At 33.8% G+C, this 15,382-nt stretch overlaps 1 protein-coding gene across 2 annotated transcripts; it reads left to right on the top strand.

Moving 5' to 3' along the window:
• The first annotated feature begins 328 nt into the window (after positions 1-328).
• Positions 329-13,716, top strand: LOC128987852 (gastric triacylglycerol lipase-like). Of its 2 annotated transcripts, XM_054408904.1 has the most exons (8): positions 329-507; positions 2,080-2,257; positions 3,991-4,105; positions 4,796-5,042; positions 5,497-5,724; positions 10,154-10,238; positions 10,873-11,015; positions 13,192-13,716. In XM_054408904.1, exons 1-8 carry the CDS (start codon positions 382-384, stop codon positions 13,504-13,506), a joined length of 1,437 nt encoding a protein of 478 aa, XP_054264879.1. In that variant the 5' UTR covers positions 329-381; the 3' UTR covers positions 13,507-13,716. The 2 variants fall into 2 exon arrangements, with proteins under 2 accessions (XP_054264879.1, XP_054264880.1); XM_054408905.1 differs by lacking the exons at positions 10,154-10,238; positions 10,873-11,015.
• Positions 13,717-15,382: the final 1,666 nt, after the last annotated feature.

The following is a 15,382-nucleotide window of genomic DNA, read 5'->3' as shown; positions in this document are numbered from 1 at the left end:
GGTTTGGAGACGAAGAGGACGAGTTAGAAAACTGTAAAAAGCAACTTAAAACGAATGTCCGAAAAAAATACTAAAAATCGTAAATTTGTTAATTGATTAAGTTAAAACATTTCACTTGATTAAAAACTATCTCAAAAAGTTTCGTCCGATTAAGGAAAATCCGATTCGTAATATCGCAATGCTTTGAATAAACTGAACATGTGATAATTGGACATAACCTGGGATGCCATACCAACTGTTGTGTAAATTGCTCATCTAATTGTTGGTTTCTAACCATGCTTTAGCCAGAAACCGTTTGCACTAGTCTAATTTTCATCCATAACATTTAACATATTTTCTTAGTTTAATCATTTATAGAGTGTTTAATTTTCGTTGTGAGTAATGACTATAATACAGCATAAGGTGTTCTGGCAATTAATAGTTTTGTCAGTTATGTTACGCAACTGTTTAGCCGCAAGATCTGAGTTTTCAATGCCTAACGGGAAAGAGAGCAAGCTAGATGATGTGGTATGTACTGTACATGTGATCATAACCTTTAGGATTTGAAGTAAGGAGTTACACGATGTGGATCAACTAGTATTAAAAAGTTTATGTCTATATTCAAACAGAACACAGCTATGTGAGCCTCACACATTGCAAGCTACAGCCGAAATTGTGTTTACACACTTAACCTATTTTATATACTATAATGGACAGTTGGTTCGGCATAAGAGATTCTATATTTTACAAAAAGACATTTCAATTTAGCTTGGTTATAAATTGGTATATGTCACTTCAAAAATCAATTATTAACAAACAGTGCAATTCCACTATTTTTATTTTATGAAAAGCTAGCTATAGCTTCAACTGGGGATGAAATAAATGTCTAGTTCTATTCCCAAGTAATGGATACTGAAATAAAATTATTTCATTATACTGTCCGAAAAGCGGCCTTTTTAGTTCTCTATATCGTCAGCAAAATCACCTTTTCAAGTAACTTCAAATAGGGAACAGAAAAAAACATATGGTAAATTTTTCGGTTCGCTAACCTCAAAATTTTATCAGTACATTATGGAAACGCTACTTACAACACAATATTTAAAGTTATTAACTCGCTTGATGGAGGACCTCTAGGATCGTGGAATAAGTGAACACCAGTGCCAGTATAATAATTATGATTTAATAAAACTAACTAAATGTGCACACCATTAATAAGTACATAAAATAAAGAGAATTGTTACACAGTGATATAATAATAATTGGGAATAGCAAAATCACAAATAAAATTGAAATAATATAATTAAATATTTACACCCTATGTTTTGGTTTTATAATCTGTTTCTTTATACAGAGATATAAAATGAAATATTTCCCTCGACACTTAAATTTTATTAGTTATATAAATCGTAAACTATTAAAACATTCTAACCTAAATCAAAACCAATATTTACATACAATTGAGGTCATCCTTCTGTGATTTTAAACAAACAAATATTTAAAATACGTGTTTGCGTATTTTACTAGTTTATACCGCTTAGTTTTCAATTATTTACAAACATTAGCCTATAAATTATCCGTATTACAATATATATCTATGTTCATGTTCTAACTGATAGGTTTATTTACTTGGATTAGTCTTGATTCCTGTATTATTCAAACTTCAAAATCGCTCTGTTTAGTTTGACCCCTTTTAGTTTAATTAAGGGTTAGTTTAAGTATTTTACGGGGTTCCTCCCTTAGTTTCCTAAACTACCCTTTTTCTTTAAATTTTAACACTAAAAAATATCACTTTACCGCATTGTTTAGTTACTTTACAGCACTAGTGTGGTTAACAGACCAATGTGGTTTAAGGATTGAGAGAAAAAAAGTTTAATCATAATGCTTCAAACACTATCTTATAAGCTGTCAACAACCAAAAACAATTTAAATATTATTCAACAATCAAAAACTAATTATGCTCAATCACAAAACTAGTTGATTGTGAACGAAATAATTTAACGCTTCAGAAAAAAAAAGTTTAAATGACGGTCACAAAAATTATGACATCATAGCATAGGCCTACTCGGAATGCTGTACGTACATAATATAATTTCCTCACAGGTATCTATGGTGAATCGCTGGAAGTATAACTTGGAACCGCATAGAGTGACTACAGCTGACGGCTACGTTTTGACAGTATTCCGTATTCCAAAAAAGGATTCGTCCAAATACCCGGTTTACTTACAGCACGGCCATCTTTCTTGTGGGGCTGCCTTCCTGGCGAACCAAAGAAGCTTAGGTAGGCCACTAGAGTCAAATATATATACGTATAAATACGTCACGATAAACTACTTTTAGCATTGTTTAACTCTATTACTGATTGAGAAACGTGACATGTAAATAAAAAATTTACTTTCGAAAAAATGTATAAATGAATTACTGAGGTAAGCCACACTAGCTGAGGCGGAGCCTTAAAACGCTGTGTAAGGTTGCATTTATTATTTTTTTTGCTATCGTTTATTTTTAACAATACTAATAATGATCTATATCTTTTAAAGGTGAGATCCTAATTCAAAACTTAAAACAAACTAACTAAATATTTAATATTATTTACGTTTACAGTCTCTATTTTTACTGAGAGCCAACTGTTTTGGCGTTGGTTTGGCATTGGCCTCAGATTAAACACTGCTGATGCCATTTCACATTTGCAACCTGGCTTGCAGTAAATTTCTTCTGAATATCATCTGCTTAACACAAATAAAACCAACGCGAACAAGTAACCAACATTGGAAGGCCAAGTATGAAGAGTCCTATATTTAACAGTGTTTGTCAAACGTGACATAATTTTGACAATTTCAATTAACAAAGAGTATCTAATAGTAGTTTACGCAACAATTGCGTTAAGTGAGTCTTTACGACACGAGTAGAAAATTTAAGGCACGAGCCTTGGCGAGTGCCTTAAAAACTTCCACGAGTGTCGTAAAGACTATTAACGCGAGTTGCGTACACTACTTTACCTACGACCGTTTTTTAATTATTAAAAATCTGGTTTTTGATTACTAACAATCACTACTCATAACTTCCTAGGGAGGTTATGTTTTCGTTTATTGTCATTGTCACTGAAAGTGATGCAACGACTTATTGTATAATCAGCTGATTTCATGTAATTACGTGTTTGTAAAACTTTGTTAAATAATACGTTACTTTTTCAGTGAATAGGTTCTGCTAGCAGCATTCTTACCATAAATAATATCAGGTACATATAGGGAAATATTGCATATCTTTTTGGACAACTGAATAATATAGTGAAACAGTTAATTTACAGTTAGATCTCAGCATCGAATATGTGGTCCACAACGAGTTGGGTGAAAAAGTGGTTAAGAGGTTTTCAAAATAAACCAGAAGAACATTTTCATTTATCAATTTAACCTTATTTTGTTTCGTCCATTTAATGAATTGCTGGTATGTAATTGCATATGGTACCTTTGTTTTAATTTTGGTGGCAAAAGATTAGCACAAACAGTTTGTGCTCTCATTTCTATCTCGTCAACATCACTTTCACTAACTGATATTTTAAAATCAACTTTCATTTAACTTCCACCAACTTAGGTTAAGAATACGCGAGTATCAACAGGAACAAGCCGGATCAAGAATTAAAATTGTCAACTGATCAGCTGATCAGCTGATTAGTTGACGTTCGAAGTATTACAATTGTACTTCTTTTCTCTCAAGCCTTGAACCTCATTGGTCCGTTACCCGTGTTGATATGAGAAAAGCTATGCTGATATGAAATGAAACTATGCTGATATGAAAATAAACAGCTGTTAAGTGAAACTTTTCAATTCTAAGAACTGAACTGAAATGGCTACTTTAAAAAACGGTCGTAGGTAAAGATATTTACAAGTTGTATGAAGTACTTAATTCATAGTACTTGGTTCTATAATTAAAACACGACGCGATAGTTTTATGGTATCAGGATTGACGGTTTTGTGTGATTTAAATTATATTTCTTATTTCACAAAATTTTTCTAGTGTATCACCTGTTCAACAATGGTCACGATGTTTGGGTGGGAAACGCGAGAGGAACTCAGTTCTCCCAAAAACATCAGCGTTTTGATACAAACAGCGCTAAATATTGGAATTTCAGGTAAGGCAATTTAACGAGATTACATTTTGGAAGCAGAAATTCGGATCTCTAGCTAGATATCGTTAAATGTGTAACCAGTAAAATACATTTGATTTTCAATAATACTTACATAAATTAGCAGTAAGTATTGTCTTGACATTTGAAAACCATTTTTCTTAATTTGGATAGTTTTATTTACCTAACAGTAAGTTTTAAACTTAACCCCATATCTTCTTATATCATACAAACTTATAAGTGTGTAACTAAAATCTTGAAAGAACATTTTGTAAGTTATATTTACGGGAAAAACCGCTTTTTGCAAAACCGGTATGTATTAAAACAGACAGAAAGAACTTGACCCTAAAGTTTGGACAATGTACTGATAATGTAGTGTTGTGGAAATCGTGTTATTTAAATAAAATCGAGCCCCCAAAATGCAGCCTTGTTCAACCTCAAATAGAATTCTTTCAACAGAGTTAGCTTACAGTTCAAACTGTAGCTTCAAAACTGTCGGAACTTTACCTCTTAAGAAGCTAATTGTTTCTACTAAAACTATGTTGTATAGGAGAATATTACACAACAATGTTTCACGATTGGAAAAAAACTATTTGAGAAAAATGTGGGAGTATTCCCCAATAATGCCTTAAAACACAGTTTTATAAAATGTTCTATGTAATCCCATGGCATCTCTTAAATGTTAAATGTGTGCAGTTTTCACGAAATGGGCAAGTTTGACCTCCCAGCAGTTATACAGTACATCACTCACACCACTGGCAAATCCAAAGTGCACTACATCGGCCACTCTATGGGAACCACAATGTTTCTGGTTATGGGATCCTTGCTCCCCGAAAACCTGGTACTCGTTGACACTGTAACTTTCCTGGCTCCCGTCGCGGTGCCCAAGCATTTGACGGCGCTCTCATCGACGCTCAAATGGACCATTGCTAACTTCGCCACGGTAAGTTAATCAACTGGTGGAAATTTGTAGAAAATGTTCTTTGAAATATTGTTTATTTGGCGAGCGCACATATTGTGTGACCTTTTTTGAAACTGAATACGAATGAAGATTGAGTGTTGAGTAATTCAGATGTTTGATGTAGTTTTAGAGCTAAATTAGTTTCTTTAGCCGGCCGTGGTTCATAAAAGCCAATCTAGGACAAAGAAGAACCATGAAAATCTTACTTAATTTTAAAAGGTGTATAACAGTTTTTCTCTTCTAAATGCTTCATGGTTTTAAGCTACTTCCAATTCAACAAAATCGCTCCAAGAGTATTTTTGAACACGTTTGGATAGTTTTTGGGTTATTGAAATCCCAAGAGAGCTGGCCTGGTATGAGGCTATTAAAAACCATACACTTTTCACTATTGAATTGACAACATATTCCATGTAATAATCTAATTTGAATTGTTTAGAAAACTTTACCGATGATTGGTGTTTCCAAACATGGAAAACACCCTTGGATCGCAAAGCTCAAGCATAATATTTGCGGCTCAGAGAAACTTTACGGTGGTCTATGCAGGGTATTGACTGGAACACGAAAGGAAGAGGAGATAGTTGTAAAACGTGTGAAAAGTGAAACCGATGAAAACTCTGCAGTAGAAGTAGTACATACAGTTGTAAGCTCCAGCAAGTTTGATCGAGTAAGTAGTTTTATAACATTGGTATTTGGTATTTGGTAATGAAAAGTGTGAGTCATAAAATATTCCCCACGATGAAGCTTAATTTGAGTGAAACTGTGGATAAGTTTATGTATAACTAGCAGAGTACCCGTCCTTCGTACGGGGTTGGAATACAAGTATAAAATGCTTATTGCAGTTATACTCAAGCTTTGCGTTTGCAATAAGGGAGGACACAGTTTGATAAAATTTGCTTTTTTAAATTTACAGTATTGACAGTTCTCATTGCGAATCAGTTTTTTGTTGCTGCTTAGTTCAAATTAGCTGTTATCATAAATGCAAAGAAAATATAGCGCTGCACCCTGTTGGTAAATCTTATAACTTTTCAATGCTTTTCCATATCATAGAACCAAACTTTTTTTAGTTGAAACAGCTGACTAAATTCTTTAATTCCCTTTAAATATGAATACTCATTAGGTTAACATGGGGAATTACAGAGCCACTGGGGCGGAGCCCGAAAGGATTTTTGAGATAACAATATGCCTATATGTTAATCGGGAATGTAAGCTATCATCATGCCAAATTTCAGCCCAATCCGTACAGTGGTTTATGCGTGATTGAACTTCAAACACACAAACAAACAAACACAAACACACAAACTTTCACATTTATAATATTAGTAAGATAAGATGTAAAAGAGACAAATTTTAAGCATGCGAGTATTGTATATAAATATTACTTATAGTAAAATTAGTCCAGCATCTATAGGGGGTTGAGTATGCACTGAAAGTGTAACTCTTTTTGACTTTTGATTGTTGTTTGGGGCATCTTGGAGATGACAAAAACCGATGTTGTCGCCCTCCCAGCAGGTGCACAACTTGGGGAGGAGGGGGGGAAGGTGCTCTGAGACGCGTTCTAGAAAATCGCTTATATCTCGTGAACTAGACACGATAGAAACAAGCTCTAAACGGCATTGTATTACCAACTTCATTTGCTTTAAAAAAGTATCCAGGAAAAGTCCAGTATCTATTATATTAGTTGAGTTATTTAACAATTTATTTAAAAATTTTAATAAAAACACCTAAAAAAAACGTTAAATTATCCATTAAAACCCCTTTAAAACAACAAAAAGTACAGTTTTTCATCGTGCATAATATGTTTTACACGGTAAAGTGACTTTATATGGTAATTACATCGAAATATTACAAGGTTATGCAAGGTTTCCGATAAAGCGGCACGGTGACGCGGATGACGCCGCTGCGCGGCAGAAATCAACGTGTAGTACAGACTTGTAAAAATTGGGTATGTACCGAAAGTGTAACGCATTTTGACTTTTGATTGTTGTTGGGGGCACCTTGGAGATGACAAAAACCTATGTTGTCGCCATTCCACTAGGTGCACAACTTGGTGGGAGGGGGGGAAGTAGCGTTGAGGCGCGTTCTAGAACATCGCTCATATCTCGTGAACTAGACACGATAGAAACATGTTTTAAACGGCATTGTATAACAAACCGCATCTGCTTTAAACATTGTACAACGAAAAATCCCATATCAATGATAATAATTGAGTTATTTAACATTTTATTTGAAATAACAAATTTAAAGTCAAAATACCGTTTATCTGCCCATATAACTCTCATAAAACAATAAATAGTACTGTGTTAGGAGTGCATTCTATGTTCAACACACGAATTACAAAAAATTAAGTGTACTGTACTTTCCTTAAAATAATATGTACGGAGTTCTCGAGTTTGCGAGAAAATAATTATAAGCTGTTTTTAACACTAGGCTATTTTAAATATAAAATTCAAACAAAAATCTAGGTACAACTACCAAAGAAAATGCTTCAGTTTTTGAAATGTATACGGTTTTTATTAAAAGAATATTAAAATAGACTTGGAAATGCTGTACTTCATTTTAAAACTTAGCTACCATATAAACTACACATAAGAAAACAACGGATACTATTTCGGTCATCTTGTTTGAAACGGTCTTAATGATGAGGATTTCTACAATTTTTAAAACATTTGTAGTAGGAGCAGCAGGATTAAGAAGAAAAGGAAGCACCTGCAATGACACCTGTTATATAGAAATCACAACTAATCCATCTGCCGTCAAGGACATTAGTAAAATGCCTTGAACACCAGACAGCTTTAAATTACACCTGTTACGGTGTAGTGCCCAACTATATTTTTGGGAAAAGTCCTTGACAGCAGAAATAGAGCCCTTAGATCTATTCCAGTACGAATTTTTCAAAGACAGCTCAGGAAAATTGCGCCCCCTTCTTATCACCCTGCCCCCGGCACCTACAAATTTGATAAAGCCATGTATATGCAAGACTTGTTCTAGATCAACTTGTAGCTGCTTTTCAAACAAGTCATCCTGCTGCTCCTACTGAAAATGTTTTAAAAATTGTAGAAATCCTCATCATTAAGACCGTTTCAAACAAGATGACCGAAATAGTATCCATTGTTTTCTTATGTGCAGTTTATATGGTAGTTACGTTTTAGTATAAAGTACATCATTTCCAAGTCTATTATAATATTCTTTTAATAAAAACCGTATACATTTCAAACTGAAGCAACTGTTAGTTGTACCTAGATTTTTGTTTGAATTTTATATTTTTAAAATAGCCTAGTGTTAAAAACAGCTTATAATTATTTTCTCGCAAACTCGAGAACTCCGTACATATTATTTTAAGGAAAGGACAGTACACTTAATTTTTTGTAATTCGTGTGTTGAACATAGAATGCACTACAAACACTGTACTATTCATTGTTTTATGAGAGTTATATAGGTAGATAAACGGTATTTTGACTTTAAATTTGTTATTTCAAATAAAATGTTAAATAACTCAATTATTATCATTGATATGGGATTTTTCGTTGTACAATGTTTAAAGCAGATGCGGTTTGTTATACAATGCCGTTTAAAACATGTTTCTATCGTGTCTAGTTCACGAGATATGAGCGATGTTCTAGAACGCGCCTCAACGCTACTTCCCCCCCTCCCACCAAGTTGTGCACCTAGTGGAATGGCGACAACATAGGTTTTTGTCATCTCCAAGGTGCCCCCAACAACAATCAAAAGTCAAAATGCGTTACACTTTCGGTACATACCCAATGTTTACAAGTCTGTACTACACGTTGATTTCTGCCGCGCAGCGGCGTCATCCGCGTCACCGTGCCGCTTTATCGGAAACCTTGCATAACCTTGTAATATTTCGATGTAATTACCATATAAAGTCACTTTACCGTGTAAAACATATTATGCACGATGAAAAACTGTACTTTTTGTTGTTTTAAAGGGGTTTTAATGGATAATTTAACGTTTTTTTAGGGGTTTTTATTCAAATTTTTAAATAAATTGTTAAATAACTCAACTAATATCATAGATACTGGGCTTTTCCTGGATACTTTTTTAAAGCAAATGAAGTTGGTAATACAATGCCGTTTAGAGCTTGTTTCTATCGTGTCTAGTTCACGAGATATAAGCGATTTTCTAGAACGCGTCTCAGAGCACCTTCCCCCCCTCCCCCCCAAGTTGTGCACCTGCTGGGAGGGCGACAACATCGGTTTTTGTCATCTCCAAGATGCCCCCAACAACAATCAAAAGTCAAAAAGAGTTACACTTTCAGTGCATACTCAACCCCCTATAGATGCTGGACTAAATGTATATTACATGGATAGTGTAAATGTGTGATAAATTTAAACCAAAATTAACTAGGTAATAAGACCATTGACTGTACTAATACCCAGGGTAGTAATCCCATCAGTATGGGCCTGGATGTCTTTTTGTTAATTTTTCTTCATATCAATCAACAATAATAATATCAATCGTAATTGAATAAGCCACTTAAGGCGTTAGCAATTGTCAAACATTTATCTATTTGATTTTGATGCTATGATTTTTTAAATATAAGATAATATTGTTTACACCGAGTTGAATTTCGTAAAAATGTTGCGTATTCATAAAAAATTAGATTAATTCTGTTTATCAAACAAAAATCTAGTACTCTTAATCAAGTTAATCTTCCTCAAGCACTTGTGGGGACGAGATAACATACCTCACAATGCAGTAAAGTCCAATCGCTGAATGTGTCAATTGTATGAGCCAAACAGTCTGTTAACTGATGCGAAACCTGTTCCCACAGGAGAAGCACCAACCCGGAGCAAAACCAATGTTCATCGACGTCCTCTCATTCTTGGATTTGTATATTATTTCAAGATTTAAGAGAAAACAACATAATGCCAAAACGCAAATTATCACAAAAACTATCTAGTTGATACAGATTTATCCAAGCCTTAAGCATCTATTTCGTTTGTATGGTACATGATACATTAACATTTTTCTTCCCCTGTAAACAAAAATATACTCCTCAATCCAATTTGAGTTTAAAAATTAAATTTTAAGGAATAACTAAACAAATTCAACTCATAGCATTGTTGCTATAGTTCGCTGCAGAAAATGTGATTGAGTACTCTTTTCATGGCACATCATGGAAGACCCATCGCCATTTTCTGCAGATTATTAAAGCAGGTAAGAACGTTTAACAAGGAATTATACGAAGTGATAGCTTCATATTCTGTTTGTTTCTTCAAACATCGGAGTAGCCCAAATTCACACATATTTGTTCAAAATGGTGTTGGTTCTCATGTTTATAAATATTCATCATTTTTGCAGTTTTACTGTCAATCATGCATTTTAATTAATTGTGTTTTGGCCTCTCGGGTCCTAAAATGAAAATATACAGGGTCCCTCCATTTCGGGGTTTCTGAGACTATCTAGGTGAGTACTTCTTCCAATGATAACATTGAAATGTGCCAAAACATAATGTCACTACAATAAGTTTCTGAAAAGTTTGATCTGATATTAATTAATTTTAAAACTCTTAAACAAGGGTTTTGGAAACTGGTTACTGAATTTAAATTGTAGCCTAAAAGATATTCTATAAGGTTACTTCAATATTCAACATTTTAAAAACTAAATCCAATAAATAATTTTCTAAATAATTATCAGGAGATTTCTTATGGAACTATATCGAAAACTTTGAATTCCAACTCAACTGGCATAATACTTTTCACTTTTGACCATGCAAAGAAGTCTGTACTTGAAGTAAAAACACCTTTTGAATTAGTTGTAAGGCTGTTTATAATTCAAGCTACATTTTCAGGAAGGTTCCAAGAGTTTGATTATGGAAAAGATAATCCAAATGTGTACGATGGAAAAACAAAACCGTTTATGTACAAACTACAGAATATAAATAAACGAATATATCTGCTTTCTGGAAAATTGGATACCATAGCTCGACCAGAGGTTTGATCATATCTTTAAGAATGGCATCATCTTAGTTATATGAATGACTTAACAACAAGTACCTTACGTGGTGGGTTTCTTTTCAAAACCAACCAACCAATTTCTTTTTTTATAAAGCAAAAAGGTCTGTAGAAACAACGACATAACACAGACAAATATTGTTTCCTAATTAAAATTAGGGCTTCTTTAGTTATGCTAATTGGTCAAGCACAAATGTTGATGTCCCTACGAGATATCCTGAAAGCCACGACGGCAAGACCAGGTGGGAGAGACCTGGGAGAAACGGGAATTTGGGTTTCCCTTACGTAGAACAAAGCGGGTATAGCTGTGAGGGCTTATAGTTTGTAGTCAAAAGGTAGATTTCATCCCACTCAAGAAAACTGCACTATATCTCAAATATCCCCATGTAGGCTATATTAAAGAACTTATCCAAAACAATGCTTTTATGAATTTCACAGAGTTCAATTTAGGCCAAATTAATATTTTTTAAATATACCATTGATCAAGTACAAAAGTTGCCCGAGCACACGTGTCGATTTGCGAAAAGACCATCAATGTAAACAAAATGTAAAAAATTGGTACATATTTGACATATGATTGTCTGAATTATTACACATTTATTATTTAGATATAAAAATAAAGCTAAAGATGCAAAATTTTACTAATCGAACCTGCAGATGGTTTGCTCAAACCTGGTAATTAAAAGGTTTACAAATCCTGTAAATTCGGTTTACAAATCCTGCATAGTGTTAGACAGTGCAGTATTTTATATCTAAGTACTAATAATCTTTTTAAGGAGGGTTTCCGAAAGAGATAACGCTGCAGTGAGAAAGGGAGTTTTAATTTCGGGCTTATCCTAACTCCGCGCAGTGGTCAGAATTCTGTCAAAACCGACTGTCCAACTCCGCGCGGTGGTCACTTCGGGTACCTTGCGGCACATGTCCAACTCCGCGCGCTGGTCAATTTTGGCGCTCACCACCCTGACTGCTGAGAGTTTGTATTTAAAATTGTTTTAAATGTACATAATTTACAACTGTACGAAACCCCAGTAACTAATAAAATAAAGTTAGCCAGTACTATATGTTTAATTTGAATTGACCTATCATTAACCTAACCTAACCAAACCAAACCTGACCTGTCATATGAATAAAGTAGTTATGAACAAATAAAAGTGTAACATTACTTTTGGGACACAAGGTATATATAGAACATGTCATATCTCACAGAGAGCACAAGTACAAGTATTGATGTGTAATCCTTCACCCTGACGGCTGGCCGTTGTAGCTTTTAAGATAGTGGAACCCTGCGTCTCGAAGGAGCGCATTGAGGTCTGGTTTCCGCCAATGAACGTATTAGACAGGAACAGCATTAGAAATTGAAATTGTTTTGGAAAATTCCCTTCTGGGAGCCGTGGCCTAGAATATCTTTACGTTAATTCAATTTATCATTGACTTTGAAAAGTGCCAGTAAATTTCTTATCCTATATTTAAAAATGAAAAGCCTGTTACGGTGTGTTTCATGTTGTTTAGTTTTGATTGAGCTTAAACACGTTACCGCTTTTCGTATGAACTTTTTCAGTTCTCAAAATGTATACTTCTACCCTTGAGGACTAATTATGTTTAATAAATAAACAATAATTTGGAAGAATTTTACTGATTACTCTTACTTTAACTCTATCTTATAGTGCAATTTTTTTTATTTTTTTTGCTGAAGTAGATATCCTATTACATTACACTATACCTGCTGTAACAACATTTTTATTCAAATTTGACAGTTCCATGAGGCACGCACAGATGCCAATATCAAACCTAAGTTGCTCCATTAGTTTCTGATGACAACTGTGGTTGGATAAGGTAATCATAATTATTTTATCAATAATATATTCCAACCAAGGGTCACAATGAATAACATTAGTTTCTGTTACTGTGATAGATTATGTGTCATAAAATATTACATTGTTCACAATTAAGTTGTCCTTTTAGTCCTTTGTTAATACATTGTGTACTATACAGAAACCACTACTTAATATCCACTGAAGATGTCAGTGGTGGAATAAATAAACTGCTACGTTCAATTTAGTCTACAGGTTTAACACATTAATGGAGTGTCTACTTCTACCAATACCTAACTTACTTTCTGTATTTTCTACAAAGATGTTGGCTTTGTTTGTTTTAAGGACGTGGATTGGCTAGCCGTTCGTCTAAATGATCCCTGGTTGATTAAAGAAGGGTTCGAAGATTTCGACCACACTGCCTTCAATCAAGGGCGAGGTATCGATAGGGTGCTTCAAACTGTTGAAGAAATCATAGTAGCCTCTGAACAGGAGAGGGTTCCAGATTTGCCAAAGGATTTTGTAGTACGGGATTCGAATATCGAATATGAGTCAAAAGAAGAAGAAGAACACCAAACACCAGACAAATTTAGCTTTTCCAAATTATTCCGAAGAAATCAAGATAAGAAGGTTGACAACGGTGAGTACAAAACTACATAGCACCAGTGTATCCAATTTGATATTTCAAAACAGATATTTTATTTGATATTTTGTTTACTCCTCTTAATTATTCAGATAATTCATTTTGGAACAGTCGCTTGAATGCCTCTCAAAACTTTTATTCATTGATAATAAGGATGTTTGGTCTACTGTTTTCCAATGTACAATAATGGGGTTTGTTAATAGGATTTTTCCAATTGAATGTCTATTCCTCAAGACAGTTCTGTTTTATTTGTTCCTTGAGTGGTTCAGTTATAAGCAAGAATAAATTTGTCAAATGATTTATGAAGATTCACTTTTTTAGTTTCCTGTACTGTTTACAAACATCGCTTGTGATTCATCATATAAAATTGTTAACTGCTGTGTTTTTACTTATTTGATGTTTTTTACGGAGATTTAATTGGGAGTTATTAAAGATAATGTCAGAACATACACTTTTTTATGGTATAAAATTCGAAAAATCTATTATAAGATACGAGATTTCTAAAAATAGGATTTACCTTCGTAAATCCAGCTCAAATGGTGTTACGGCCGTTTCGGCATTACAATGCCATCGTCAATTAACGAAATCTCGGCTGAAGTAGCGTCGTTGAATTTAAAAACAAAAAATATGGCACACACGAACAATATGAATAACATTTAAACATTTTACAAAAACTATCAGGCCTGTCGTACTAACTGCATCGGTTGACATATTCCCGTTCCGATTGTTGTGACATTTTTCGTTCAAAATGTTCGTCGACAGTTTTGTATAGTCATGGCACTCTTTTCTTTGATTGTGGGCATGTGTCTATGACGACTCTTCACAACGATATACATGAGGAGGAATAATTGTCGTTTAGCGTTCAACTTGTTATCGAATCGAACCTTAATGTTCGGTACCTTCGTTCGAAACGTGAACCAGAATCTCCTAATATTAAAATTTTAAAGCTATTTAAACTTTATGCAGTTTAAAAGTTTCCTGACGTCTAAAACAGATTAATAAAACATAGAAAGAGTCCCGTAGTTACTTAAATATAGGTAATTTTCAAATTGTGAATTAAATCCGAGCAATTCCGCAAACCTATCAACGGTACATTTTATTAACCGGTCTTTTAATCTGACAAATAAACAAAACCAACACTCGCATTCCAGCGAAGAAGGTTCTCAATCGAATTCGAGATGGACCATCAATGAAACATTGACATGGCGCGAGTGGAACCGCCTTCTTTCATTAGGCCAGATCTGATATTGGAGGCTTGAATGGACCAGCCTGAAGCAACGCCTGTCTTGTCTGAAATCTTGTCGATCGCTAGCAACTTTAGCGCGTTTTGAATTCTATATTTAATATATAAGTTTGTAAACTAGTTTCGATGAATGTCCCAATTAAAAAATACACGTATAAAATGTTTAGCTGAGTAAAATTGATATTAGTAATAGGGTAGTGACAGATGTTATATTGTCTAGGTATAAGAGTATCATTAGTTTCTTGCGTTGTAAATTGTTTCATATAGTTCCGTTCAATATTAATTAACAATAGAAGTCATAATTTATTTGTCTTTGTTTTGTTTTGAACAAATGTTTTATTTTTTTACAATGAGAAGAACCAGAGTTGATTCAGTTAAAGTTAAACAACTACACATTAATTTTTTTAAAGAGGATGAGAAATGTTCAAATATATTCATTACATTTAGTATCAGAGTTAAATCAGCGTTGTTACTTATTGTAATAGTTCTTGTGATTCAATCAAAATTCTAACTTCTTGGTTAAGCTTTGATTTGAAAGACTCCTTGATAATATCGTACTAACTGTGATTCCAATCTACAAATTGTAACTACCTCGCCAAAAGATTTTTTCCATAACACAAGCACTGTTTTACACACTCAAAGTAGGTAGA

Source organism: Macrosteles quadrilineatus, unplaced genomic scaffold, assembly GCF_028750875.1.
Source record: "Macrosteles quadrilineatus isolate MER2022 unplaced genomic scaffold, UCM_ALF_1.0 Scaffold_2__2_contigs__length_208266976, whole genome shotgun sequence".
In the NCBI taxonomy this organism is placed as follows: Eukaryota; Metazoa; Arthropoda; class Insecta; order Hemiptera; family Cicadellidae; genus Macrosteles; species Macrosteles quadrilineatus.
This window is presented reverse-complemented; position numbering and strand designations above follow the sequence as displayed.

What these genes read in the sequence shown, in the direction of transcription:
- LOC128987852 (XM_054408904.1), top strand. Translation starts at nt 382, where the DNA reads ATGACTATAATACAGCATAAGGTGTTCTGGCAATTAATAGTTTTGTCA. An exon ending in GCTCCAGCAAGTTTGATCGA is followed by an intron (nt 5,725 to 10,153) that starts GTAAGTAGTTTT and finishes TTGTTGCTATAG; the next exon opens with TTCGCTGCAGAAAATGTGAT. An exon ending in TCTGCAGATTATTAAAGCAG is followed by an intron (nt 10,239 to 10,872) that starts GTAAGAACGTTT and finishes CTACATTTTCAG; the next exon opens with GAAGGTTCCAAGAGTTTGAT.